Below are 27,333 nucleotides of genomic sequence, written 5' to 3'. Positions count from 1 at the left end.
GAGTTGATTCTGGAGATAGACAGAGCCAGGTGCAAACCCCAGTGCTGTCACTTACCAGATTTATGTGCCTTGATGTTCTGGTTACCTATTTCTGTGTGTCAAATTACTTCAAAACTCAGTGGCATAAAACACCCTTGTCACACTCATAGATTCTGTGGGTCAGGAATTTGGACAGGGCATAATGGGGGCAATTTGTTTTTTGTTCTACAATGTTTGGGGTCTCAGCTGGGAGACTGGGAAGATGAGAATGACCCCACAGCTGGAGTCTAGCATCATCTCAAGACCTGTTTTCTCACACATCTGGTGGCTGATGCCAGCTGTTGGCTGGGACCACGTTGCCACGGTTAGCCAGAAAACCTACATGTGCGTCTTCGTGGAACCTCACAACATGGTGATTGGATTCCACGGTTGAGAATCCTCTCTGGGAGAGAGAAACTATTCCACTGTTGTAAACCCAGCCTCGTAAGTCATGAAGCAGCAGTATTTCCAGAGTGTTCTATTCATCAGCTCAATTACAAAGGCTTGCTCAGGTTCAAAAAGAGAGAAAGTAGATTCCAAGGCAAGAGAAAATGGCAGTGTTTGGGAAAAGCAGTTGGGACAAGAAATATTGTTGTGGCCATTTTTTGGAAAACATGATCTGCCACCCTCAGACTAGTTTCTTTGCTTCCTTGAATCTCTCTTTCCTCATCTTTAAACTAGCATAATGTAGATGGACTCATCTGGTTGTTATAAGGATTAAAACGGCAACTTTAGAGCAGGGTGCCTGACACATAATAAGTGCTTAGGAAATTCTAGTTGCTCGTAAGATCTAGGGCCAGTGTCCCTTAATATCTGGTCAGGCCTTGAAGGTTGATGAGGAAGTAGGGGAAAGAGGTCAGGAAGTCAATGGATACTGTTTAAAGTTGATAAAGAAATATCTGGAGAGAAACATTATTTGAGATATGGCGGTTATCCCTCAAAAGCTACAAAGTTGGAACTAAAAGTGGTTACCTCCTGGAGAGTAGGAGTGGGTTCTGGAAAAGTTAGGAAATGCATTATTGCTTTTTCTTTTCTTTAAGTTTATTTATTTATTTATTTATTTTGAGCGAGAAAGAGAATGTGTGAGTGGAGGAGGTGCGGGGGCGGGGGGGAGAGACGGGGGGGGGAGGAAGAGAGAGAGAGAGAGAGAGAGAGAGAGAGAATCTGAAGCAGGCTGTACGCTGTCAGTACAGAGCCCGACACAGGGCTCCAATTCATGAATTGTGAGCTCATGACCTGAGCTGAAGTCAAGAGACAGATGCTTAACTGACTGAGCCACCCAGGTGCCCCCAATTATTGCTTTTCATTTTGAATCCTTCAGAACTATTTCATCGTTTTAACCAAATGCATGCATTGCTTTAAGAAAAAGGACCTGTGAAAAAGACACACCAAAAATGGCTTTCCCAAATAAATATCAAAAAAAATCACTATTACTTCTTGTTTTTATAGTGTATTTAAATTAACATTTCCTAACAGTGAGGCATTATTACACAATTTGATGTTTAAAAAAAAAAGGAAGGCTAAAAATTATATGCAGAGTATAATCTTAGCAATGTTAACAATACTCAATGTTCAGCATTCAATCCATGAGTAACCCAAATATTAACTGTAGTTATCTGTGAGTGGTAAAATTATGGGTGATTTTAGTCATGAAACTCCAATTTTATATAATAATTAAGCAAAAGATATTTTTATAACCATCCAAATATACTGAAAAAAAAATAAGAATGCATTTGAAAATAAGAATATAAGGGGCACCTGGGTGGCTCCATCAGTTGGGTGTCTGACTTTGGCTCAGGTCACGATCTCATGGTCCGTGAGTTCGAGCCCTGCGTCGGGCTCTGTGCTGTCAGTTCGGAGCCTGGAGCCTGCTTCGGATTCTGTGTCTCCCTCTCTCTCTGCCACTCCCCCACTCACGCTCTGTCTCTATCAAAAAATGAATAAACATTAAAAAAAATTTTTTTTTAAAAAGAAAAGAAGAATATAAGCTTATTTCCCAGATCTCTCTCTCTTTTCTCCTCCCCAACATTTCAGTCAGCATTTTCAAATAAAGTATTACCTATGGTTAATTTAAAAGCATTAACTTCTTGTTAGCAAAGCAGTGTTGAAATGCTCAGATCAAGATGAGTGAGACTAAGGAGGGTGGCCATATCCTTTAGCATTTAGAAAGACTGAGGGTCAGAGAGTGACTATCAAACCAAAAGAAGCAGCAAAAATTCTCAAGGATGCACTCACTGGTGGGAAAACAGTTCCCTTAATAATAATAGTAACTTCAACATACAAAAATGAGTTGTATTTTTATATACAAGCAATAAATGATCTAAAAATGAAATTGAGAAAGTAATTTCAGCTATAATAGCATCACAAAGAATAAAATCCTTGGGAATAAATTCCAGGGAGATGCAGGACTCGTACACTGGAAACTACAAAATACTATTGAAAGAAACTATAGAAAAACCTAAATAAATGGAAAGATATCCTCTGTTCATGGACTGGAAGACTTCATATTGTTAATATGGCAATACTCCCTAAATTGAACTACAGATTGAATATAATTCTTATCAAAACTCCAACTTCTATTTTTGAAGAAACAGATACACTGATCTTAAAATTAATATAAAGTTGCAAAGCATCTTGAATAATCAAAACATCTTGAGGGGCGTCTGGGTGGCTCAGTCAGTTGAGCATCTGACGTCAGCTCAGGTCATGATCTCACGGTTCGTGAACTCGAGCCCCGTGTCAGGCTCTGTGCTGACAGCTCGGAGCCTGGAGCCTACTTTGGATTCTGTGTCTCTCTCTCTCTCTCTCTGCCCCTCCCTTTCTTGCACTTGGTCTCTATTTCTCTCAAAAATAAACATTAAAAAAATAAAAAAATAAAAATCTTGAAAAAGAAGAAAGGTGTAGGGCTCACACTTCCCAATTTAACAACCTACATAAAACTACAGATCAATGGGATAAGATTGAGAGTCCAGAAATAAATCCATATATCTATGGCTTACTGATTTTCAATAAGGGTACCAAGCATTCAATGGGAAAAAAAAAAGAGTCTTTTCACAAATGGTGCTAGGACAATGGGTAAGTTGAACCCTTGCCTCACACCATATACAAAATGAACTCAAAAGACCTAAATGTAGAAGAAAAAATAGGCACATATCTTCATGGTGTTGGATTTGGCAATGTATTCTTAGATACAACACCAAAAACACAAACAACAAAAGAAAAACTAGATAAATTGGATTCTATTAAAATGAAAACTGTGCATCAAAGAGCATAATCAAGCAACTGAAAAAGACAGTCTGGCAGTTACTCAAACAATTAAAAATAGTTCTTATATGACCCAACAATTCCACTATTAGGTATATACCCAAGAGAATTGAAATCAGGTGTTCAAATAAAATGTTATGAACAAATGTTCATAACATGGGGCACCTGGGTGGCTCAGCTGGTTAAGTATCCAACTTCGGCTCAGGTCACAATCTCACAGTTCATGGGTTTGATCCCCTCATAGGGCTCTCTGCCATCAGCACAGAGCCTGCTTCAGACCCTCTGTCCCTTCCCTCTCTGCCTCTCCCCAGCTTGAGCTCTGTCTTTCAAAATAAATAAACTTAACACACACACACACACACACACACACACAAATGTTCACAACAGCATTGCTCACAATAGCCAAAAGGTGAAAACAGCCAAAATATCCATCAACTGATGAATGAATGGATTGTGATACGTCTATACAATGTAATATTACTTGGTCATAAAAAGGAATTAAGTACTGATGCCTACTACAAGGGTGAATCTTGCAAACATAATGCTAAGTGAAAGAAGCCAGTTGCAAAAAGCCACATATTGTATGTTCCCAGATGTCTAGAACAGGCAAATCCATAAAGACAGAAAGCAGATGGGTTGCCATGGGCTGAAGAGGAGAGGGAAAAGGGGGAGTGACTACTTAATGAGTACCCAGTTTCCTATGGGAATGATGAAAATGTTCTGGAGTTACACAGTGGCAGTGGTTGCACGACATTGTGAATGTACTGGAAGCTACCAAATTGCACATTTTTTTAAATGGTAAATTTTATGTTAAGTAAATTTTACTTCAGTTTTCTTAAGAACAAAAGTAACAAGAATTTAAACAGTACGCAAAGACCCAGCAAGCTGGATACTGAATTGTTTCACACCCAGTTCTCTGCTAAAGCAAACTAAGTTGCAGTAGAACCTCTCCCTTACCCAGGGCAGCTCTCCAATTTTTAAGAGTCCCACATCTCGCCTTGCTGAACTCAATTAATAGAGTTCTTGGTGTCTGCCCTAATCATCATGCAGACAGATAAAATTTAGTTAATATCCTTCTCTCCCTCCCCAACACTGAAAAATAAGATAAATAGAATCTATCTCCATAATTTTACTTAGTCATTTAGTTCAGTAGCATCTGTTTATCATGATTTACAAGAATTTGGATGGCAATGAGAATTGCAGGAAACATTTGCATAAAGGAATTTTATTTACATATTTTTCCTCCTTAAGCACTAGGATACTCAAAATGGTCACGTCTTGGAGATTCAGGCAAGCTCCTGCGGTGATTATTACCTTTTTAAAAGCCATACTGTATGGTCTTCAAGAAGTATTCAGAAACATTTACAGCTATTCAATTTAGAAGACAAACTTGAGGATAAGTCTATTAAAGAACATGTAATCAAATAAAAATAAGGCAAAATACTAGTTCCTGCTGAAATGGTTTGCCTACTAAGTATGCAAGAAGACTTCCCTAGCATAAGCTCGCAGAACAGTTTGTCCTTGGGTGTTTGAATAGGACAGAAAACCACTCTCCACCATATTTTTGTCTCTAAAACTTTAAAGCTTAGTTCAGTGTTCATATACGTAAGTATATTTCAGAATTCTTTGTACAATATTCTATGTATAATAAAATTAGTTATGTTTCCTCCTCATATATATGTACATATGTGTGTGTATATATATATATATATATATATATATATATATATATATAGTTAAATAAAAGAGGCAAGATAGAAAAATGTATGTAGTGAGTAATATCCTGCCATTTATCTGAGATGGCAAGAGGAGGGTACAAATATTTATACATATTTGCTTACATTTTTGAAAATCAAAGTATAAGTCACAAATTTTTTTAAATGTTTACCTATATGTAGAGAGAGGATCTGGGTGAGAGAACAGAAATATCACCTAGATTCTCTAAAAACACCTTATTTTTGTAAGCTTGACTTCGAAAATATGTAACTGTTTAACATTATAAAACTGAATTAAATCCTAATTTTTTAAAAAGCAGTCTTTAAAATAAAAATAAAAATAAAACAAATAGACCTCACAATGCATCGAGTTGGTGACTTAACCACATAAAGAGAACTGTTCGAAATGATTTCAAAAACAGTAATGTGTACCAAAAGACTTACTCTAAGCACCAAACCAAAAAAATATTAAACTGTTTTCAGTAATAGTATTTATATTTTAGTAATAATATTGGTACTATTTCTGAAATCATATATATGTGTGTATATAGTGATATTACTAATACAACAAATATAAAAATAATAAAGCATATAGTTGCTTATATATAAGCACGTTTATATAATTGTGTACATATGCATACATATACAGATAAGTAGTAGATATACATGAAAGAAATGTGTTTTGAAAACAAAACGCTTTGGAGAAATGGCTGATTCTAGGTTAGGGGCAGAAAACATGTAAGGTAAGCCTGGAACATTTTGTTTTATTAGAAAACAAAAGAAACTATCAAAAACCATTGGGGTCATATTAGAAGGATTCAGGGGTCTATGTGAAGAGGCTCCCTCCCACTGGGCCAAAATTGGGCATCAATAATACGAAGTGCAATGGACTGAACACATGAAATATCTGAAAAATTTAGGAGGTCATATGATACTTAAACAAAAACAAACAAACAACAAACAACAATAAAAATCCCAAAAAACCTTGTTAGGCACCACTGGAGGAAACTAAAAACCTAATTTTTGATTCTAAAAATGGGTAAAAAAAAACAATAATAATAAAGTCCTTAATACACCTTTTCTGTACAAACTCTACCTGGGATAATTAAATCCCCCACAAGGGAATGTTTCCAGTTGATTAATGAAGAAGAGAGAATTTACAGGAAATGTTCATCAGTTGCCATGAAAAATATAAAAAGGGATACAACGGGATAGTAAGAGTCCTCTGATGTCAGTACACAACATTAGCTATAAAGTATTGTTGCAGCTGAATCAGATCAACTTTCTGGATCTAACAGAGAAGACAGAGGAACATGTTAAAGGACACCCTGGGTTCAATTAGTAAAATGTGGAAATTAGTAAACTGGAAAATTCTACAGGAAAATTAATTGTTTTGTTTTTTTTTTAACAAATAAACTGCAAGGGGGGGGGGGAAGGGAGAGAAAACCTATTAACTAAAAGAGACTTTAAAGAAATAAATAAGAGTTAAGACTCCTGAATTCAAATGAAAACAACTATATAAAAAGAGTGAGGGGGTATTTGATATATTTGATATTTAGAAACCCTTGCTAATTTTATGCAGGTATATCATTTTTATTATTTTTTCTTAAAAAGAGTCATTACCTTTTAAAAATATTGAAGCTTTATGAATGACATATAATGTCTGGTGTTTTCTTTTTTTTTTTTTTTTAGAGAGAGAGAGAGCAGACAAGTGGGGGGGAGGGAGAGACAGAGAGAGAGAGAGAGAGAGAGAGAGAGAGAGAGAGAGAGAGAGAGAGCCAGCAGGCTTTATGTTCAGTGAGGAGCCCAAAGCGGAGCTCAATCCCAGGACCCTGGGATCATGATCTGAGCCGAAATCAAGAAGAGTCAGACAATCAACCGAGACACCTAGGCACTCCTTTCTGTTTTACTTTTTAATTTTCTTTTCATTTACCTAATTTCTACATCCAAATGTGGGGTTCAAACTCACAACCCTGATATCAAGAGTCTCCTGCTCTTCCAACTGAGCCAGCCAGTCACCCCAATGTCTCGTATCTTCTTGAAAATAATTCAGTGGGTTGGGGGGGAGTAAAGAAATACAGATGAAGCAGGACGCACCATCAGTTTATCATTGGTGAAGTTAGTGATGGAAGTGGGGAGAGGCTCTCTTTTCTCTTAAAAAAAAAAAAAAAGTTCTATGCACTCAATTTTTGCCACCGAAAGTTCTCCCCTCAACACATGGTAACACTTGGAGCTACTGTATCTAATATTATCTTTGTAGGGGTGTCTGTTTGGCTCAGGTGGTAGAACATGTGACTCTTGATCTTAGGGTTACAAATCTGAGCCCTGAAGTTGGGTGTAGAGATTACTTAAAAAGAAAAATATCTTTTTGTAGGTCAACGTGTAGCTTATTTGTAGCTCAATAATACAAATATTTTATCCAGTAGAAGTATTTCTTCAAAGTTAGTATGATGAAGTAAATTATATTTCCCATAGAAAAATACATAATTAGAAATGCATAAATTCAAATGAATTGACTATGGCAGTTTCACAGCAAGCTAAGTATTATATCATAAAGAAAGGTTATGCCTCATAGGCGTTAATACTTTCAATGTTATCTACTTTCAATGGGATCTACTCATTATTTCTCCTTCACCATAATTTTAGTTCTTTCTACCCAAATCTAAGGAAATATCCTGCCTGGGACACTCAATGAATCCTCTGATAAACACTTACTGAGTACCTACTACATGATAAGGGTATTTGGATCAAAGATGGTCTTGCTCTCAAGAACTTCACCGTCTTGTAAAGGGAAAAACTAAAATAAACACAGAACTATGAGTGGCAGGTATTATCTGTTATGATCAAGGTATATAACCAGGTTTATCAGAAGTCTTCACAAGGGTGTTTGGTCTAATATCTCCTTTTTCAGGCTAGGGGAACAAGCATGGGCTCTTCAGTCTTCAGAAGTTACTTCACCTTGTCGAGTCTCCTAACCTCTAAAATACCTGCTATGAAAAGCTAATACAGATACTGCATTGAGCACTGTGCGTTGCGCCTAGGAGGTGCACAACTAACTCTATAGTTTTATTCCTTTGGCAAACATTTCTTCCTTTGGCAAATATTTGTAATGTTGCACTGACGCAATCATGCATTACCAGCAGGTACTTTCATCTGACAATGAACACTTTCAATAAACTTCCTTAATTCAAGGCACAGGATTATATAAAACAATGTTTTTTATTTGGCCAGCTATGTATAGGTTGAGTTTCCCTATGGTGAATCATGCCTCTTATTTTGGTGTCTGGTGAAATAGCTTACATCCTCTCCTCCCACCTGTGGGCTGCACCCACGTTTATTTCCAACCCTTGGCAGCTTAGGTCTCCAGAACAGCCACACACTCTCCCAAATTCCTAATCTACATCTTCCTTCATCTCTGTAATTAAAGGATTACTTTCTACCTCTATTTTAACCCAAGATTTAGCCTTAACAATACTAACTACAGCATTACTCATAATAGCAAAAGATTAACAATCCAGACACCCCAAGATTGGAAACCGTTTAAGTAAAACATGGACCATCCATATAAACACTGTATAGCCATTTAAAATGTTTTGACATTGGGGTGTCCAGATGGCTCAGTTGGTTAAGCATCCAACTTTGGCTAGGGTCATGATCTCACTGTTCAGGAGTTTGAGCCCCATACCAGGCTCTGTGCTGACAATGCAGAGTCTGCTTTGGATTTTCTCTCTCCTTCTCTCTGCCCCTCCCCTGCTTGAACATGCTCTCTCTCTCTCTCTTTTTTTTTTTTTTAATTTTTTAAAATGTTTTTTAATTTATTTTTGAGACAGAGAGAGACAGAGCATGAACGGGGGAGGGTCAGAGAGGGAGACACAGAATCAGAAGCAGGCTCCAGGCTCTGAACTGTCAGCACAGAGCCCGACGCAGGGCTCGAACTCATGGACCATGAGATCATGACCTGAGCCGAAGTCGGACACTCAACCGACTGAGCCACCCAGGCACCCCATCTCTCTCTCTTTCAAAATAAGTAAATTAATGTAAAAATATATAAAATACTTGACATTCATGGGACACCTAGGTGGCTCAGTGGGTTGGATGTCTGACTCTTGATCTTGGGGTCATGAGTTCAAGCCTAGGTGGCTTAGTTGGCTGAGTTGGTTGAACATCCAACTTTGGCTCAGGTATTGATCTCACGGTTCCTGGGTTCAAGCCCCATGTGGGGCTTTGCGCTGACAACGTGGAGCCTGCTTTGGATTCTGTCTCCCTCTCTCTCTACCCCTTCCCCACTCGTGCTCTCTCTCTCCCAAAAATAAATATTAAAAAAAGTTTTGACATTCTTAATGCTAAAAAAGTTGTACATATAGTATAAATACTACCATATAAAACAAAATGCAAGGGAGATTGACAAAAACCAAAATGTTAGTGACTTTTAGCCTTAAATGGTGTCTCCTTTGCTTCTTGCTCTTTCAAACAAGTCTTTCATCACTTGGATATTATAATGGATGGAGGCCTCTACCTGGAACATGCCAATTTCTCCGCAACCCAAAGTTGATTTCTTACACATCTCCAAGCAGATTCCCCAGCTTCCTTCTGCCACTCCACTGTCTCAGCAACATCTCCTTGGGATGTTCTTGTCCCCTCTTATCTTCAGCCTTCCTCAACCTTGTAGTTATTTAAAAGGTCATCTTCCACACACAGGGCTTTAATGCCCTGTGGTTAAAAGCCTCAGGGGTTGACAGCATCCTTGCTGGATGATCCAGTATTTGAGTTTCCCCACTATCCGTGACCACAGGAAGCCCTCAGCTCCCTCCCGGCCCTCTTCTCTCCCTATTCAAAAGGGTTTCTGCAAAAGTCACCTCAGCCAAGCTTGCCTCAGCACCCAATATACCTTGTTCTCATGGACAGACTCTGATGAGCACCTTCTGCTTTTCTAAGGCAGGCAAGCTCAGCTTAGTTTTAAAAGAAAAAACAAAAAAGGAGACACAGGCCTCTTCCCTGGAACAATGGTCTAGCTCTGCCATTTCAGCTATGTGGCATTAGGCATTTTTCTCAACTTCTCTGGATTTACTTCCTCACCCTTAAGATACTACCCCACAAATGTGTCACTAACATTAAGGTAAAATAACATTTGTCCACCTTTTATTCCCTTTAGGACTTGCTATCACTCTTCACTCAGAACCTAATACTTCGCAGGCACACTTCAAAGCACTTAACTTTCTTACTCCATTCCCCTGGTATGCAAATAACCCAATTTTCTACCTGATCTTGAGCCATCAGGAGCTCCCTCTCATTTTTAAAAGCAAAATAAAACACAACTATGCCCGCGGCAGCACCCCCTAACTGCTTTTGCCCCTCTTCGTTATTAAACTACTGAGTCTATTACAGTCTCTTTTTCATTCCTCAACCCCTCAGTTGATGTAGATAAAGGTGGAGAGCCTCTGGAACCTCAGGAACCCAGGCTGGAGAGACCAACGTAAAGACAATTCCTGGAGCATAAATGCCATAAACTACTCTTTACTCTTCACACCTAATTGTCAAAACTTAAGTTCTCTCACCTTCGCTGAAGAGCCAACAAGATGGCGGAAGTAAAGCAGAAGCAGCAGCACACCTTTTGCAAGTTCACCTACCACCGCATGGGCCTTGACCACCGGCTGGACTTGTCCCTCCAGCAGCTCACGCACTGGCTTAGCGCGCAGCTGCGGGGGTAGCAACGCGGGCCCGCTGCGGGCGAGGTAATGGCTGCTGAGGCGCCTGCGCAAGGCCCGGGGATGGGGGAGGGGGGGTGCCCAGGGAGGGGCCCCAGGAGGTTAAGGCTCACTAGGGGAGCAGGATCACCCTGCCAGAGAAGATTGGCCACTACCTGGGCGAGTTCTCCATCACATGCAAGCCAGTGAAGCTGGGCCAGTCTGGCATCGAGCCACCCACTACCTCCACTTCATTCCTCTTTAAGTAAGTTGCTCGGCCAATAAAGGCACAGACTTCTCTTAAAACACACATCTTGGGGCACCTGGGTGGCTCAGTCTGTTGAGTGCCTTTCAGCTGAGAACATGATCTCGCAGTTCATGAGTGCCAGCCCCACATGTGCTGTCAGCCTGTCAGCGCAGAGGCCGCTTTGGATCTTTGATCCTCCTCTCTGCCCCTCCCGCACTCGTTCTCCCCAAATAAAGACACTGATCTGTATCTTTTCTGTAAGATGGAAGTCATTACAAAACCCATGGGCCCATCAGTGCTATAAAATGACTCTTCCTGTGTTCATTCCTACTCAGAATTTCATTTTTAGGTTTTTCTCTTTGTTCCTCCACTAGACTGTAAATCGTTTAAGTCTCGGAATCAGCTGTTACTAGTCACTATTCTTGAGTGAAAAACAATAGTTCCATTTCATATTAAAACATGGTAACAACAAAAATATCCCAGACATTGACCAATTTTACAAACTCCCCTAAATTTAACCTTCCTAATCACATACCTAAAAGGGGGGGATAGATTACAATTTGGGTTAAGAGTCCCAAGTTTATAAAAATACCCATTTCTTTTGGATCTATCTAGAATACCAGTTGTATAACTTCCCATAGCTTGATCATTTTCTCCCCAAATGAGTACATATAGGGGTATACAGGATTTCCAAGAGAAGTCTAGAGATTAAGTCAGCAAACCTATAGTTAAGTGGCAGACTGTAAACATTTTAGGCTTTGTAAACCACTGTGTCACATGCTTTTTTTACAACCCTCTAAAAAAGTAAAGAACATACTTAGTGCAACTGCCATATGAATATAGGCTACTGTAGGATCTGGCCCACAGGCTGTAATTTGTCAACTCTGATCTAAACTGGGTTATGAGAGCTTTCAGACGGTGCCTTGTCTTTGGCTTCTCTCAGTTCTAGAGCAGGCCTCAAGATATAGCATGGCCTAAATACTCGAATGGTTCCATGGAACATGTGACTCTTGATCTCAGAGTTGTGAGTCTGAACCCCACACCGGGCGTGGAGCCTAGTTAAAGTATAAAAATTAAAAAATAAATACAGGCACCTGGGTGGCTCGGTCTCCTAAGTGTCTGACTTGGGCTCAGGGCATCTCATGATTCAGGAGTTAGAGCCCCAAATTAGGCTCTCTCTCCCCGCCTCCCTCTCTCTGCCCCTCCCCCACTTGCTCGCTTTTCTCTCTCAAAATAAATTTAAAAAACTTTTTTTCTAACTTAAAAAATATTCAAATGGCTGATAAAATCAAGCCAGGTATTTTGAAATTGCTGTTAGTTCTTGGGTTGGCAAATGGTGAAAGGAAAACAAAGTTGTAAAACTTCACGAGCATGTATTATTTTCTATCTATAGTTGTCTCAGCTGATTTTCTGATCACTGCAACTGGTTATATCACCAAGCTAGGTCCTGTTCAAAAGAGCTGGCCCGGCCCTTAACCTTCAGAAACTTAAGCCAAAAGGCAGACTCTATAAAAGGTAGAAATGGTCTTTTGTTTAAATATGAGAAGACAATTAGGATTCAGTGCAGTTAAGATTATTAAAGAATAAAAAAGAAAACAGACAAGCTAGAATATAACATTTTATTATTAAAATAAAAAACTTTGTATAAAAGCATTACAGATCAAAAGCTCTATTTACATTTATTGATTCAATGTCCAATTAGGCATCAAACACTGAATGGCCATAGCAATAGGCTACACATGCAAAGAAAATAGACAAAGACACTTTGATTCCACCTCTACAAAACGATCTAATGCAAAAAGGGGTCGGGTAGGGGGTAGGGGCGACACATGAATTCTGCCCAGAAATTAAAAGGACAGAGTTGTCAAGTTAACAAATTGTTGAAAGTCACCCAACTCCAAAAAGGCACTTCTCATTGTTACAAAAGTGCTTAAAACCTGAACATGAACTCTGTGCCTAGTTTATAACTTCAAGAATGTAAAAACTGCAAAGACTAGTCATAGACTAGTACTAATATCAATTTTCCATGCAAAATGATCAGGAATTTGAAACATCTTACATAGGAACGGAAATAAACTTGGCAAACTACAATTGCACGATACATGGAATATTCTCATGAGAGGCATCCAAAATAATAATACTCCATTTCCCAACAATTACCCAATTTTTCCACATGGTTTTAAGACTTGTGTGCCTTGATTCTGTTAGAAAAGGTTAACTAGTATGAACAATAAATCATAAATTGTGCTCACTGCTTTCCCGTAAACAAGTTAGAGGGCTGTTCTCTGGAATTCAATAGATGTAGTTAGTTAATGTTACTACTGTTTCTAAGTGCTTGGTTTTATGGGCAGATTCCAGGGCGATTTCAACGCCAGTTAAATCAAACATGCTTTCATAAAATTGCTATTCAAAAAGAATTCAGAAACAAAATGGTGGGAGGGAACCACTGGAAATAGAGGGGGATGGAATGGGGTGAGGGGTGGGGGAAAAAAGCAAAGAAACAGCAGGAGGGCACAGTATAGCTAGAGATATACCTCTGTGATGCTCAGAAACGCGTTTGTTAGTGAGAGAACTTGATTTGCGTTTCCTACAGAACAGACTGATCATCAAAATTCGTAACTCAGGTTCCAATCACATGACAAAATTGAAAACCTGAACTTGGAAGATTTGCACAGTGGAAGACGGGTAGTGGATCTTCTAAATGCTATGCTTGCATTTCGAATTCCTGTTTCAGACTGAAAGAGAGAAGGGAACGCGTCAGGATATGGTTTTCGACCTAAGAATTTTCTTTCGAAAGTTTAATTCACTGTTTTAAAAATGTTTTCATTGAGGGGTGCCTAGGTGGCTCAGTCAGTTTAAGTGTCTGACTCTTGATTTTGGCTCAGGTCATGATCTCAAGGTTTGTAAGATCGAGCCCTGCATCAGGTTCTCCACTGACTGTGTGGAGCCTGCTTGGGATTTTCTCCCCCTCTCTCTGCTCCTCCCCGACTCACATTCTCTACCTCTCTCAAAATAAGTAAACTTCAAGAAAAATTATTTAAAAATGTCTTTACTGAGTTGTAAAATAGTCAAGTGCATACATCTGAAATGTACAACTTAAATTTTTACACACTCACACGTACATGTCCCCACCACCCAGATGATGATATAAAATGTCTCTAACATTCAAAAAGACTCCCAATGTGCCTGTTTCCGGTCAAAACATGCGGTTCCCACCACCTGGAGATAACCGCTATTCTGACTTCTATCATCTTCTTACTAAGATACATAAATGAATGTTAAGATTTGGGTGTGGAGGGGAGAAAAGCCAGCCAATTACCTTTTCAAGTAAGCATGCACGTTCCCAAAGCCATGGTATTTGGCTAAATACACAAGGACCCCAGTCGCACACCGCCCATCTCGCTGCCGACAGAAACTGCAGTTGCAGATTCGGCGGCAAGGCGGACAATACCAGTTCTGAAGGAGAATTGTGAAAAGGCACAGTTAAATCAAATCTTCCCTTCCTCCTCTTACTTATCCATTTCTCTTTAATCTAAGGTAGGTATCATCAATTGCATTTAAATCTTTTTTTTTTTTATGAATAGAAAAACCTTTCATAAGTTTTTTAATAGGATTAATTTCCATTAGTCATTTCCTACATTCGAAGGATTATTTTCTTAGGAAATGCAGCAGAGGAAGTTACACAGCAATAGCAGGGGTAAACAGAATCAGCATCCCCTGAACGGCCTGGTCCCACAAACTCTGGAAAGGGGCTCACACTTAACCTAGCACCAACACTATGAATTCATCGGCCTCCCCTGAAATATGTATGCCCCACAACAATAAGGGCTCAGTCCTCTCATGGATGCCCTTCTTTGGGCCCTTTCAACTCGTGGCTGACCTTCAAGCCCATAGCACCACCCCTTCGAGGCACCTACTGGATCCAGCAGAGCATCCTTGACTTCTTCACCATAACGGTTTCGAAGGCAGGGGCCACAGAACTGGCCACGAACACCCCAACACTCCGGGTTTCTACAGTTTGTTTTGGTATCGATAGTTTTCTGGCGGCATTGGTGGCAAGTAGATCCCTACAAAGAGGCAAATAAGGGAAAAAAAGAACAAAATACTGCTTTTTGTTTAGAGAAATAGCATAAAGAATGTCCTTCTTTGTGGATGGAGTCTGACAATTCGTCTTTGAATCCTATTTCAAATCTACATACATGGGTTTATGCTAAGGACATGAAAAGTATTTCAGGCGTACTGATTTCATTCAATTGGCACATGCTATAGTTAATATTATCAACACTAGTGTTCTCTACTAAAACATCTTATGCAAACACAAAAAAAACCAAAACCCCACCCAAATCCTTTTTTATCTTTAGTATACCACCATACACCCAGCACCTGTGTATATAGTAGATATATGCTGAATCAATTTCTAAATTGAGAAAAGATCAACTGCTACCGAAGGCTTACTAAGCAAATACTACTATTGCAGACCAAGAGGTCTATATTCCAAAGATGCTAAAAACTCTCTTTTCTTCTATGAAAAAAAAAAAAAAACACAACCACACAGGCACGTATCCCACATGGTGAGACCTTTAACATTAGCAAAACTCTAAGGATAGAAGCTATCCTTTCTCTCACAGACATTCATGTTCACAGATAACAATTTAGAGGCTTGTACCAATGAACGGTTATAGATCTTCTCTCGAGAGTTATTACAGATGTTCTCCAGCTCTTCCTCTGTAATTTCTTCCACAGGGCGAATTATATGTGGGAGGGTCATGGATCCGGCACGACGATTTCTGGGCATGTCATCTTCCTGCATGACAAAAATCATGGAATAGCGCTCTTACTGGTGCTCCCCAGTTCTGAATCTCAGATACAGGATTTGTAATTTCTCCACAAAGAATTCAACCTAGAAATCTGTTTTAGAGCTTATGGAGAAGATGCAAGTTGTTAAGTTTACTAAGGATATTGGGGACAACATTATGGAAATGATTCCGACATTAAGAAAAGGTGAAGAAACCTTTGACCTGCTCATCTAATAACAAAGCCCATCTATTTGATAGCATATGTGGCATTAACAATTTTGAACGGTTTGAGAAGCATGTTTACCACGGGTCATCTGGCGTTGAGGCTGCGTGTGTCCCTGTGCTGTGTATCGGACGCTGGGCCTGTGGAAGGCGATAAACGGAAGGGCGAGCACAAATGTGGAGAACTCACATTCATGTAGTTGTCCATGGTCTTCCTCTTTCTCACCAACATGAATTTATCTTCCTCCTCTTCCTCCTCCTCTTCTGGGGGCAGAGCACTAAGGGACCCAAGGATCCGGGACCTTGACCTGGTGAGAGGACGAGCTCTCCGTTCAGGGTTTCTTCTGGAAGCAACACCTGGGAATGTACGCCTCCGGGTTGTCTTTGATTGCTAAACAAAACACATATGATGGAACCCATTTATTCCAGAATGAGGGTTCTGTGGCACCTTCTCTTTAAGTATGTTTTTGTAAAAGTAAAAGGAGAGCTCCATTTCCTAATTCTTTGTTCTTTCTAGAATTCATGAGAAAATGAGCCCCCAAATGATAGAGCTATTTTAATTGTTTTTTCTTAAAATTTTTAAATGTTTATTTTTGAGAGAGAGAAAAAGAGAGAGAGAGCACGCGCGTGTACACAGGGGAGGGGCAGAGAGAGAGAAGACACAGAATCTGAAGCAGGCTCCAAGCTCCAAGCTATAAGCACAGAGCCCGATGCGAGGCCTGAACTCACACTGTGAGATCATGACCTGAGCCGAGGTCTGACACTCAACCGGCTGAGCCACCCAGGCGCGCCATAATTCTGCTTTTCTAATACCAAGCTGTTTCCTCTCAAACTGAGAGATCATCTACTTATTCTTCCACTTAATGAAGATGAAAGAATAGTTCTTGTTTTCCCCAAAACCAAAAACAACACCACCACCACCACCACCTTTTCTACAACATCTTGAGCTCTGAAACATTCTCACTATTTCTATATTGAGCCAGAGAAAAATGTATGTATATGGTTTTCCTTCTTTTTCTTGCTTGCTTCTTCCCTTTTTCCTCAGGAAGAGGTGGGGAAAGGAAGTCTTTCCTTTTGTACCACAGCATGCACCCCAAATTCCCCTTAGTTGCACCAGCTTAGTTCCTCAGAAAAGAATCACATATAGTAGACCATCACTTGGTTAAGAAATTGCTTTTTCTGGGGTGTCTGGGTGGCTCAGTCAGTTGAGCGTTTGACTTGGCTCAGGTCATGATCTCACGGGTTGGGAGTTCCAGCCCCGGGTCGGGCTTGCTGCTGTCAGCACAGAGCCTGCTCTGAATCCTCTGTCCTTTCTCTGCCCCTCCCCTGCATGCACTCTCTCTCAAAACTAAACAAACATTAAAAAACAAAATTGTTTTTTCCTTCTTTTTTCTCATTCTCAGTTACTAAAAACCTATTATTATGCATCTATTATGTAGAAGGTATATACTAATGCTAAGAAAAAAAAATTTTTTTTTCAGTATTTACTCCCTGTGCTTGAGGGGCTTAGCTGAGTTGGGAAGGAGAGAAAGAACCAATCCAAAGGGTTAATTTAAGCACTGCAGAAGCATGGCTTGGGGAGGCCCCACCTGCCCTGGGATGTACAGAAGAGGTCCCAGAGATCGGTTAGAAGGTTTTCTCTACTTCCTCTTTGTCTGTAGGACTACACAAAATAAGGAAATTGGATTTTAAAATAACAAATCTACATTAGACCTGTCCATAATACTATTATACAAATAAGGATCACACTTACCGAACTGGGGCCTGGTAGGGAACGCCTTCCAGGGAATGAGCCAGGGAAACTTTCTAATTCTGACATTAGTTTTGCAAGCTAAAAAGGGAAGAAATTCAACAGAAATTATTAGTTTAGGTTACTTGCCAAAAATGAAATTACAGTAGCACATCTCAAGTTTGATTTAACTTATACATTTACCAAGACTTTAATGATTAAAAAAGATTTTTTAAGGAAATTTTTTAGGAATTTAGGAAAAAGAAGCACGTCTTAAAGCATATTTTATGAAGACTTCACAGCTACACTGAAAATAATTCTTAGGACAGATATAAGCAACAAGCGGCTTAGAGAAAGGCCAGGAAGAATTTTAGCACAAAGTCAGATACCTACCATTGCTTTGTTTTGCTTTATATTTAAAGCTCTTTTCTCCAAAAAATTCATGCCATTTTCATCTTCTGAATCAGAACTGGAATCGGTCACAGAATTCTCAGAGGGTTCTGGGGGTGCTGCTCTCTTGTTGGCGGCTCCCCTGGTGTTCTGAGTTGGAAACTTCATGGCCACGCGGAGGGGTCCCGACCTTCTGCACTGGCTTCGGGTCCTGCAGCCAGTGTGGTCTGACTGCAGTCTCTAGTTAATTGGGTGGGAACAATAGAATCGTTAATGACTTGCTGATTGTCCCACAGGCTGCACCAGTATGACTACCAAATTCCTTTTGGACAAGAGACAATGGCATCAAATAAATTTTAACTGAATACTTTAACTGTCAATTGTAATTGATAGCTCTGGGTAACAAAATCAGGAATTACAACAATCTGAGTGTTAACTCACATAGCCTATCTGAGACACATCATTACAAGTCATTTTCATAGCCCTTAGGCCAGTGGTTTTGAGTCATTTTTTTTAAATGTGAAATTCCTAGCTCCTTTTTTAATTTCTTTAAAAAAAATAGACCTTTGGTTTATTACAAGAATTCCTACAATTGTGCTCTCCCATAAACATGGTTTCAGTGGTTATGGCATTAAACTATATTAAAGGGGTCTTTGTTCTCTAATCTACTTTTTAAAAAATTCACAGTAAATATATGTGACATAAAAATTCACCATTTTAACCTTTTCGTTTTTGTTTTTAAGTAGGCCTCACACCCAGCATGGAACCCAACACGGGCCTTAAACTCCTGACCCTGATATCAAGACCTGAGCTGAGATCAAAAGTTGGACCATTAACTGACCGAGCAGGTGCCCCACCATTTTAACCATTTTTAAGTGTATAGTTCAGTGGCATTAAATACATTCACATTGTGTAACCATCACCACAATCCATCTCCAAAACTTTTTCATCTTCCCAAACTGAAACCGTACCCATGAAATACTAACTCCCCATTCCACCCCTGGCTTCTGGCAACCACCATTCTACTTTCTGTCGCTATGAATTTGACTACTCTAGATAGCTCTCTAATCATCTTATTGAAAATTTAAAAATTAGAGAAAGAGAAAAAAAGGAGATTCCAAAAGTAAGTTTCCACCATTAAAGATGTATTAAAATTATCCATTAGGGAAAAACAAATCAGAATCACAAGATACTGCCTCATTACCTACTAGTAGAACTGAATCAGTAACAAGAATGTATGAGAAGGATATAGAGAAACTGGAACCCGCCTACACTACAGGTGGGAATGTAAAATGGTGCCGCTACTTAGGAAAACAGCTTGTCAGTTCATTAAAAGGCCAGAGTTACTATATAATCCAATCATATATATACTCCAAGAATATATGTCCACACAAAAACTTGATCATGAATGTTCAAAGTACCATTCACAATAGCCAAAAGGTACAATCAATCCAAAAATCCATCAACTGATGAGTAGGATAAATACAATGTAGTATTTTCAGAAAATATCATTCAGCAGTAAAAAAGTTATCAAGTACTAGCACATACCACAACATGGAAGAACCTTGAAAACACTTCGTGAAGTGAAAGAAGCCAGTCACAAAAGACTGCATTCATTTATATGCTGTCCAAAATAGCAAACCTTTAACAGTAGAAGATAGATTGGTGGTTGCCGATTGAGGATATTGGGAAAGGATGTTCATGGGAACAGGGTTTTGCGGGAGGGGATGAAAACATTCTAAATCGACTGTGGTGATGGTTGAAAAAAAGTGAGAAAGGAAAAAATATCACTCATAAAAGTCCCAGAAATGGAAGAGCCATTTTTTTTTTAACATTCAAACATTTCTGAAATCTGAACAGCTTTTAGTATTCTTCATGTACTTTTAGTATGCATGATTAGGAGAAAATGACAAACTTTTATGAGTTCTTAAGACTTTTAATTGATTGGCATGTTATTAATCGAAACAAACAGCAACCACAAAGAATGGAAACATTGTCCAGAAATGACTCAGGCTGTAGACAATGTTTGGGTCACATCCAGTATTTGCAGACCAGTAATAACTCCTGATATGCACTGATTTGGACCACCGTCACTTCTTAGGGGAAATGTTACATTACCACAGAGTTAGATAGTGATAAACACTCCGTGGCCAGGTGTCCTTTTAGGTCAGGGTCAGTGTGGTCCCCGGGGAGTGGCCCCACATCAGACCACCATGAGCTGAAGAGCACGCACCTGACTATAAATCAACACACTGCTTCCTTTGTTGAGACAGTCTTGTTCACAAGAGTCTGCAGAACTAAACAGTATGCTCAGGGAGAGTGGGACTGATGTGCAGCAGCAGCAGTGGCCTGAGCAGAATGACAGAGGTTATGGGCAAGGCAGCGTGCACAAGAAAAGCCAGCCAAGGAGCCAAAGTCAAAGCGTGAAGGGTCCTAATTGTCATTATCTGCACTCGAACTCCTGCACATGAGTTATCACAGGTTTTCTGGATGCAGATGTATGTGAGATCCACCATGGGAACCAACATTTACCAAAGGCCTGCCCCATGCCAGGCCGGTACTGGGCTGGGCACTTGAACTTCAATGTGAACGTGGCTGATCTGGAGGACATGTGTGCTTCTGATCATCAGGGTAGATTTTTGTGGCAACAGAAATCTGGAGGTCGGTCAATTTTATCTTACCAGTTTCCAAGATTTTCAGAGCCTACAAAATGTTCAAGCTTTACAAGTAGGACTACATCAGTAAAAACTGCTGTAAGACATGAAGAAAAGAACTCAAAATTTTAAAAAGGTCAACAAAATTTCCTGGCATGACTAAAATGAAAATTACAAGAAAAAAAACTTTTTTAAAACAAGCGTGTCATGCCTGTAAATGCACCTTACTTCTTGATATTGGTTCTCAAACTCACCATTCCATCTTGTATCTCACTCTCTGAGAAACCGCAAAATGATTCATCGTCAGAGTCGGCATGAAAAATACTGGCCAGTTCTTTAGTGACATCTGGCCTTGGTTTCTGTAAAAATCCACAATGGTCTAACACATCTTGCACCTCACTTTCTGAAAAGCCGCAGAAAGATTCATTATCAGAGTCCTCATAAAAAACATTTGCCAGTTCTTCACTGATATCTGACCTGAATTTAGGTTTCTGTAAAATAAATAAATAAATGTGGTTGTGCATTTTCCCCCTTTTTCAAGAACCAATTTTCCATAAACCGTGCAGAGAGCAAATCACATTTACAAGTGCACTACAAGAGAACAGCTTTTGTTACAAAGAAAAATGGTTCAGAGGTTTACAAATGATTTCTGAGTTGTTATGGCAAATCATCAAGCATGTTAGGTTAGGCGACATTTCAAAAGGATAGAATAAGTAGCTAATCTACCTCCAACAATTACTACCTAGAACCACAGCAAAAAATGAAATGAAATTACAATGCATACTGTATTTTCCTAGCGGCTGTGTAGAAATGCAGGCAAAAAGCAAGCAGTTTTAATCACGCACAAAGCATTTGGGGGCATTTTGAGCACTGCAGACTCAATTCTGTTTATTCTCAGGCAGCACTTACCGTGTTTGCAAAATTATCAGAAGCAAAGCTGTCACAACTGTCATCAGAGGATGACGAGGTTTCCATGGAAATCAACTTCACGTATCTAAATTTCTTTAAGTTCTTCTTTACTCCGTGACCCTTTTGCTGCAAAGGAAAATGGCAATACTATTAAGTGGGACACTTACTACACTAACTAAAGACATCATTTTTGAATTTAGTAGGTTGAAACAGCGCAGAGTCGATATTACCATTTCTTATGCCCTATACAGAAAAAGGAGGATTTGCAAATGCTACAAAAATATTTTCAAAACCTGGTAAAACCATAAAAGGAAGGGGATCCCTTTGAAGGGATATTGTTAAGGACATTTATCAAAATAATGAAACATCTATAGGGCTACCTCACTGTGCACCTTTCTTCCCACCAAGCTGAGAGTTATACTGAGTTCCCAAGGGGTTTCATGCTGACCTCCTAAAATCTGCCTGTTAATAAAAAACATTAGATTGCACTTCTAAAAGGAAATTTTCAAAAGTACAAAATGGTAGAGTTCCTCGGCCAAAATCAACCTAATGAGGTCTTTTTATATAAGCTTTGGGCTCTGTACTGTGATGCTAATTTCCCAAACTACAAAAACTGGGCAGCACCTCTATTTCAAGATGGCAGGCTTTCAAACAGGCCCTGTTCCAACCAGGAAGGGTATAGTGATTTCAGCACAAGTCCTTATAAATCAAGTACATCAACTCAGTGAACAAACATACAAGGAGCCAAGTTAAAGGTCAAACAGTACTCCAAACCCAGGTAGAATGCCTGATTCCACTTCAGCGCTCCACTAGCCTGGCCTGATATTCAGTTCTCCCGTCTCCTTGCTGTACAAGTCTTAAATTTTTAGAAGTCCTTCTGTTAAGTCACAAATTACTTGTAGATTACTTGTTAAACACCGAACAACCTGGCATTGCTCACAAAAAAATGAAATTGGTGTCTATCTCCTGTTAAAACAGCAGTTTCTGCCATTTCTTAATATGTAATGAGATTCCTTAAGTGTTGTATTAGATCCTGTATTTCAATTTTCTTAAATATGGCCATGCAACAAAAGTGATTCCTCACACTGAAAACTTTGGAAGGCAAGCTCTGCTATGGGTCCCACAAAATAATGCCAAGATGTGTGGTGTCAGGTGAAATGAACATTTCTTTTTTCTTTTTTTTAAGTTTTATTTATTTATTTGGCAGGGGGGGCAGAGAGAGAGTCCCAAGCAGCGCAGAGCCCATAGAGGGGAGGGGAGCTTACAGGCTCCAACTCATTAACCATAAGATCATGACCTGAGCAGAAACCAAGAATCCGAATGAGCCACCCAGGTGCCCCATGGAAAGAACACTCTTGACCTTCTTTGTACACCTAACATTCTGCATTTCATTTCAATCTCTTGCAAATAAAATGACGTCTTTTGTCCTTTTAGAAAGGGAAGAAAATGTGATAATACGTAGAACTAGTACCCATTAGAAGGGTTCTCAGAAACACCCTATTTTCCAGGTGTTCAAGGCTCCAGGGAGGTGAAATAGAGCGCCCAAGCTGACACAGTTGGCAGGAGAACCCAATTCTGCAATCTCCTAAAACAGCAGCGCACCTTGCACTGCTGCAGCAATTATCACCATTTACTCATCAATCTACCTGCAAGCAGTCAAAGGCCCAAGACAGCCTCAAGACAGGCAGTCTACTGGAAGCCGACAGGGAAACATATGCTGGGCTTTAACAAGTCAGCACATGCCAAGACTCAGTTAACAGGTGGAGGAAAAGACATAGAAAAAGGCAAATGGTTATGGCTAAGTTGAACTTTTCCGGCAGGCCGGTAACTATACCATTTAGTAGGTGTTTTTATTTTCCTGCCAGGCACTAAGCAGGTTTTCACATTAATTCCTTGTAACAAAGGTGCTGTCGTTCTTCCCATTTAACAGACGGGAAAGCTGAGGCACGAGACGTGAAGTGGGTTACTCAAGTCACAGGATGGCCCACATTTGAACCCAGGTCCGTCAGATTCCAAGCCCAATTTGCCCAAGGCTTTCTTCTACCTGAAAGCTACGCCCGGTTACACCCAGCAGAGCTGTCTTTGAAACCACGCCCCCAACACGTCCACTCCCACCCCACCCCCACGAGAACCCCAGCTTCCCCACTTGTGTTAATCTGTATTTATTTTCAGCATGTCACTTTCTTCCTTTTCACCCAGCCCCCATCTTCTAACCTCTCCTGGGGCAGACCCTACGTTCCGGTTTCCGTTAGAGCAAAAAGTAACGTTCCATTCAGGGCAACGTCCTGCAGCTGCGAGTAAGGTTGATGAATGGAAAACGAGCAAATGGTGGGCGAACAGTTTGGACCACCAGATCCTTTAAGTGCTCTTAACCACCGCCCTGAACTAGAGACGCCTCCCCCCACGTGTGCAACGCAAATTCTAAAGAGACCGTTTTTGCAACACCTTTAAACTTCAAACCCACCGACCCTCGGCGGTTAGAAGCGGATGCCGGTGTGGCAGCCGCAAAATCCCGTGGGGACCGCGTCCAAGGTCCCCCTCCCCCCCCGCCCCACTGCGCACAAGTCAAGCCACAGCGAGCCACCCGCCCGCCCATGGCTGCACACTGGAAAGGGCTGGGCGGCTGCAGGGCAAACCGCAGGGAGCAGGGAGGGTGGCGCTCCTCTCCGTCCGGGCTCAGGCCGGCAGACACAATGGGGAACCCGCCAGCCCCGGCTACTGTCTGGCCCCGGGCGCACGTGCACTTAGAGCGCACGTGGCCTCAGGTTCTCTGGCGCGGCCAACCCTGCAAACTGCTCACATCTCAGAACAGCCTGCGCACGAGGCGGCGCCGGCCCCGCGCACCGAATTACTCAAAATGCACAAAACCTGGGGTTTGCCTAAACGGATGCCGCCCAAGACGGCCACCAGTTAACTCCGTCCGCGGTAGTTGGAGGGAGTCGTTCCGCGCCCAGCGCCCACCGCACCCGCCCCTCGGGTTAGTCCGCCTAGCGCTCACCCGCACGCGGCGAGCGTCCATGCCGGTGGCGGGTGCCCAGGCCGGCGCTCAGAGCTGGGAGAGCGAAGCACCGCGCGAGCCGCGGTCCCAGTGAGCCGAAGGAGCAGGAGATGCGGCAGGCGGGCGGGGCGCCCAGACCCGGGCCCGGAGGGGCGGGGCTCCGGCCGGCTTTCCCGCGTTGGGGCGCAGGTCCTGCAAGCTGTGGTAACCGCGTGTCCAGGAGCGAGACGTACTCGGCGCCGGGGGGAAAAAGCCACCCCCCAAATATTATGGCCTCGAGCAAGAACCTAGGAATCTCCAAAAGCCACCGTAGAAAAACGACCCTTTTAGAGCTCCAGGACCACTCTCTTTACGTCGCTGCACGGTCCTGACCGAATGGCGCGAAAGAGGTTCGTATTGCCTCGGGGTTACCAGGCTGATTTGCATGAATTCCGGGCTGAGAGAGGAAAAGTGCAGATACGGGGTAATGGAGAGCAGCGCGGGAGTCTTGGGGATCTTGGCATTTAGCACTTTAATTGCGACGTGCGGTTTACATCATTAGATATAAAAATCAAAGAATTAAGCACGAACTACAATCTTTATTAGCCCAGTCGCTGTCCTGAGTGAGGCACCTCGTATTTGGTAACCACATCGTTATCTGAAGCGATTAAATGGGGTAACTCCTGACGTTTCATTCCAGAAAGCACCCGAAGCTGTGTTATCGTTTTACATAAGCCTTGTGATTTTGAAATTAGAAAAAAAGGGGTTGCTATTAGTTAAGACTTATCTGCGGGATTCTAAAGCCTTTAGAATTTATCTGTCGGGATAGAACCTAAAGGCTATTAATGTGGTTTGGCGATCATATTTTTTGTCAGAATTTATAATTACCGAAATTGGAATGAACGTGAGATGTTTTTCATCTGCCTTTTTAATCAAACCTGACATTCCGACGCAGTAAGGTGTGACTTTTTAAGCATTTTTTGTAGAAAGCAGAAATAAAGTAGCTTTCAGAAGAAAAAGTAAAATAATTTGGGTTGCTTTAAAAAACCCTAATTATAATCTCTCATTTAAAACAAGTGCTTGAAATGAAAACATTCGAATTTTCGCCCTTAAAAAACTTTTCTCTGGGGGAAGAATTCCTTTGCAGTAAGAGAGCATGCGTGAATACACCGCGTTCCTCTCTGGATGTATTGAATACAAAAACTTGGGAGCAAGTAATGCTAGAGAACAATGGATTGGAAGAATTGGGAGGGTCTTGGTCGGAGTCTAAGAGTCTTTCTAAAACTAACGCCTTGGCCATGGTCATTCTGTGACAGTGCAAGGGACAAAGAACTCATGGTCTCGAAGGTAGGCGCCAGGGGAGGCGGTTTGTCTGGGGAAATTCTTGGCAGTGTTGGGGATGGGGGGGGGTGGTCAATAACTGTTGAGTAAATAACCATATAAATGGTGAAAGAACTAAAATTGTGGTTAGTGCTGTGTCCTTGGGGATACAGTTTTGTGACACTACAATTTAAGTATGTGAGAATTTGGAATTGTGAAATGCATAAAGTAAGGGAAGATTAAGCCACTTGAACTCTGAAAAGTTCTGATAGGAAAATTCTTAGATCTCTTGGGGCACTAGAAAGTAATTTCAGTTTACACAATTTTTTTTTTTTTTTTAAGGTTAAGCTGTCAGTCTTTTTAGTAAGTAGGAAGATGCAAGTTAAAACAAAGCGATAGTTCCACTCAGACTGGCGAAAATGGAAAAGCCTGATAAGACCAGGTATTGGTAAGGATATGAGGAAATTGCTGCAATGATGTTAGTAGTGTAATTTTATTTTACTTTGGAGGGCAGTTCAGAAATCTTTAGTAAAACCCAGCAAAACCACTTCCAGTTGCAAACAAAGTTTTTCACACTGCAGGTGAATTGTGAAGTCAATTTACTGGATTACAGCTAGCACATTTTCTCTTTTTGAAATTGGGTAAAAAAAATTTAGGAGTAGTAAGTGTGAGTATTGTTTTTCTGAAACTTTGTGTCACTTTGGGTGTGTGCTTCGTATAAATGTGTGTTTCATATTGTGCTTCACCATCAACAAAATTTTTAAGATCGTGTCCTGGAGAATGTGCATGTTGAGTCTTGTGCTGGTGCTGTCTCATTCGTTCAGGTTGAGTATTGACAATGCCTGTTACACTAGACACTATTCTGAGAACTGGGGACACAAAGGCCAGGGACTTTACATTCTAGTGGAGGAACAGAAGTAAACAAGATAATTTCAGGTGTGATAACTTCTGAGAAGAAAAAAGCAGGATAAGGAGAAACGAAATGAAAGAGGTATTCAGATAAGAAAAACAGGAAAGGCTTCTCTGAGGAGTTATCTGATCAGGAGCCTGAATAAACCAAGAGACCAAGCCATACACAAATGAGGGAAGTGCTGACTTCAGGCAGAATGAACAGCTGATTCAAAGGCTCTGTAAGACAGCTAGCAGCAGAAGCCAAATATTCCTTTTTTTAAAAATGTTTATTTGTTATTTTTTTAATTGGGGAGAGCACAAGTGGGGGAAGGGTGGAGGGGGCGGAACAGACGATCTGAAGCAGGCTCTATGCTAACAGGCTGATGGCAGCCAGTTGATGTGGGGCTTGAACTCACAAACCATGAGTGGTGACCTGAGCTACCCAGGTGCCCCAGAAGCCAAGTATTCTTGACTAGAGAGCTAGGGAAGGAAAGGGAGAGGGGCCAGATCATGTGGG

The 27,333-nt window shown here is 40.8% G+C and overlaps 1 protein-coding gene across 4 annotated transcripts; it reads right to left on the bottom strand.

Annotated features, from left to right (window-relative positions):
• Window positions 1–12,533: 12,533 nt before the first annotated feature.
• CDCA7 (cell division cycle associated 7) lies at window positions 12,534–24,753 on the bottom strand. Of its 4 annotated transcripts, none has more exons than XM_042952651.1 (10): window positions 24,627–24,753; window positions 21,629–21,754; window positions 20,974–21,210; window positions 18,069–18,305; window positions 17,700–17,777; window positions 16,137–16,337; window positions 15,595–15,732; window positions 14,846–14,995; window positions 14,248–14,384; window positions 12,534–13,663 (listed from the first exon to the last, which is right to left on the bottom strand). In XM_042952651.1, exons 1-10 carry the CDS (start codon window positions 24,645–24,647, stop codon window positions 13,633–13,635), a joined length of 1,356 nt encoding a protein of 451 aa, XP_042808585.1. In that variant the 5' UTR covers window positions 24,648–24,753; the 3' UTR covers window positions 12,534–13,632. The 4 variants fall into 4 exon arrangements, with proteins under 4 accessions (XP_042808585.1, XP_042808587.1, XP_042808586.1 ...); XM_042952653.1 differs by having other exon boundaries at window positions 20,974–21,078; XM_042952652.1 differs by lacking the exon at window positions 24,627–24,753 and adding an exon at window positions 24,497–24,550.
• Window positions 24,754–27,333: the final 2,580 nt, after the last annotated feature.

This window comes from Panthera leo, chromosome C1 (assembly GCF_018350215.1).
Source record: "Panthera leo isolate Ple1 chromosome C1, P.leo_Ple1_pat1.1, whole genome shotgun sequence".
Taxonomy (NCBI): domain Eukaryota; kingdom Metazoa; phylum Chordata; class Mammalia; order Carnivora; family Felidae; genus Panthera; species Panthera leo.
Note: the sequence above shows the minus strand (reverse complement) of the source record. Positions and strands in the feature narration are given on the sequence as shown.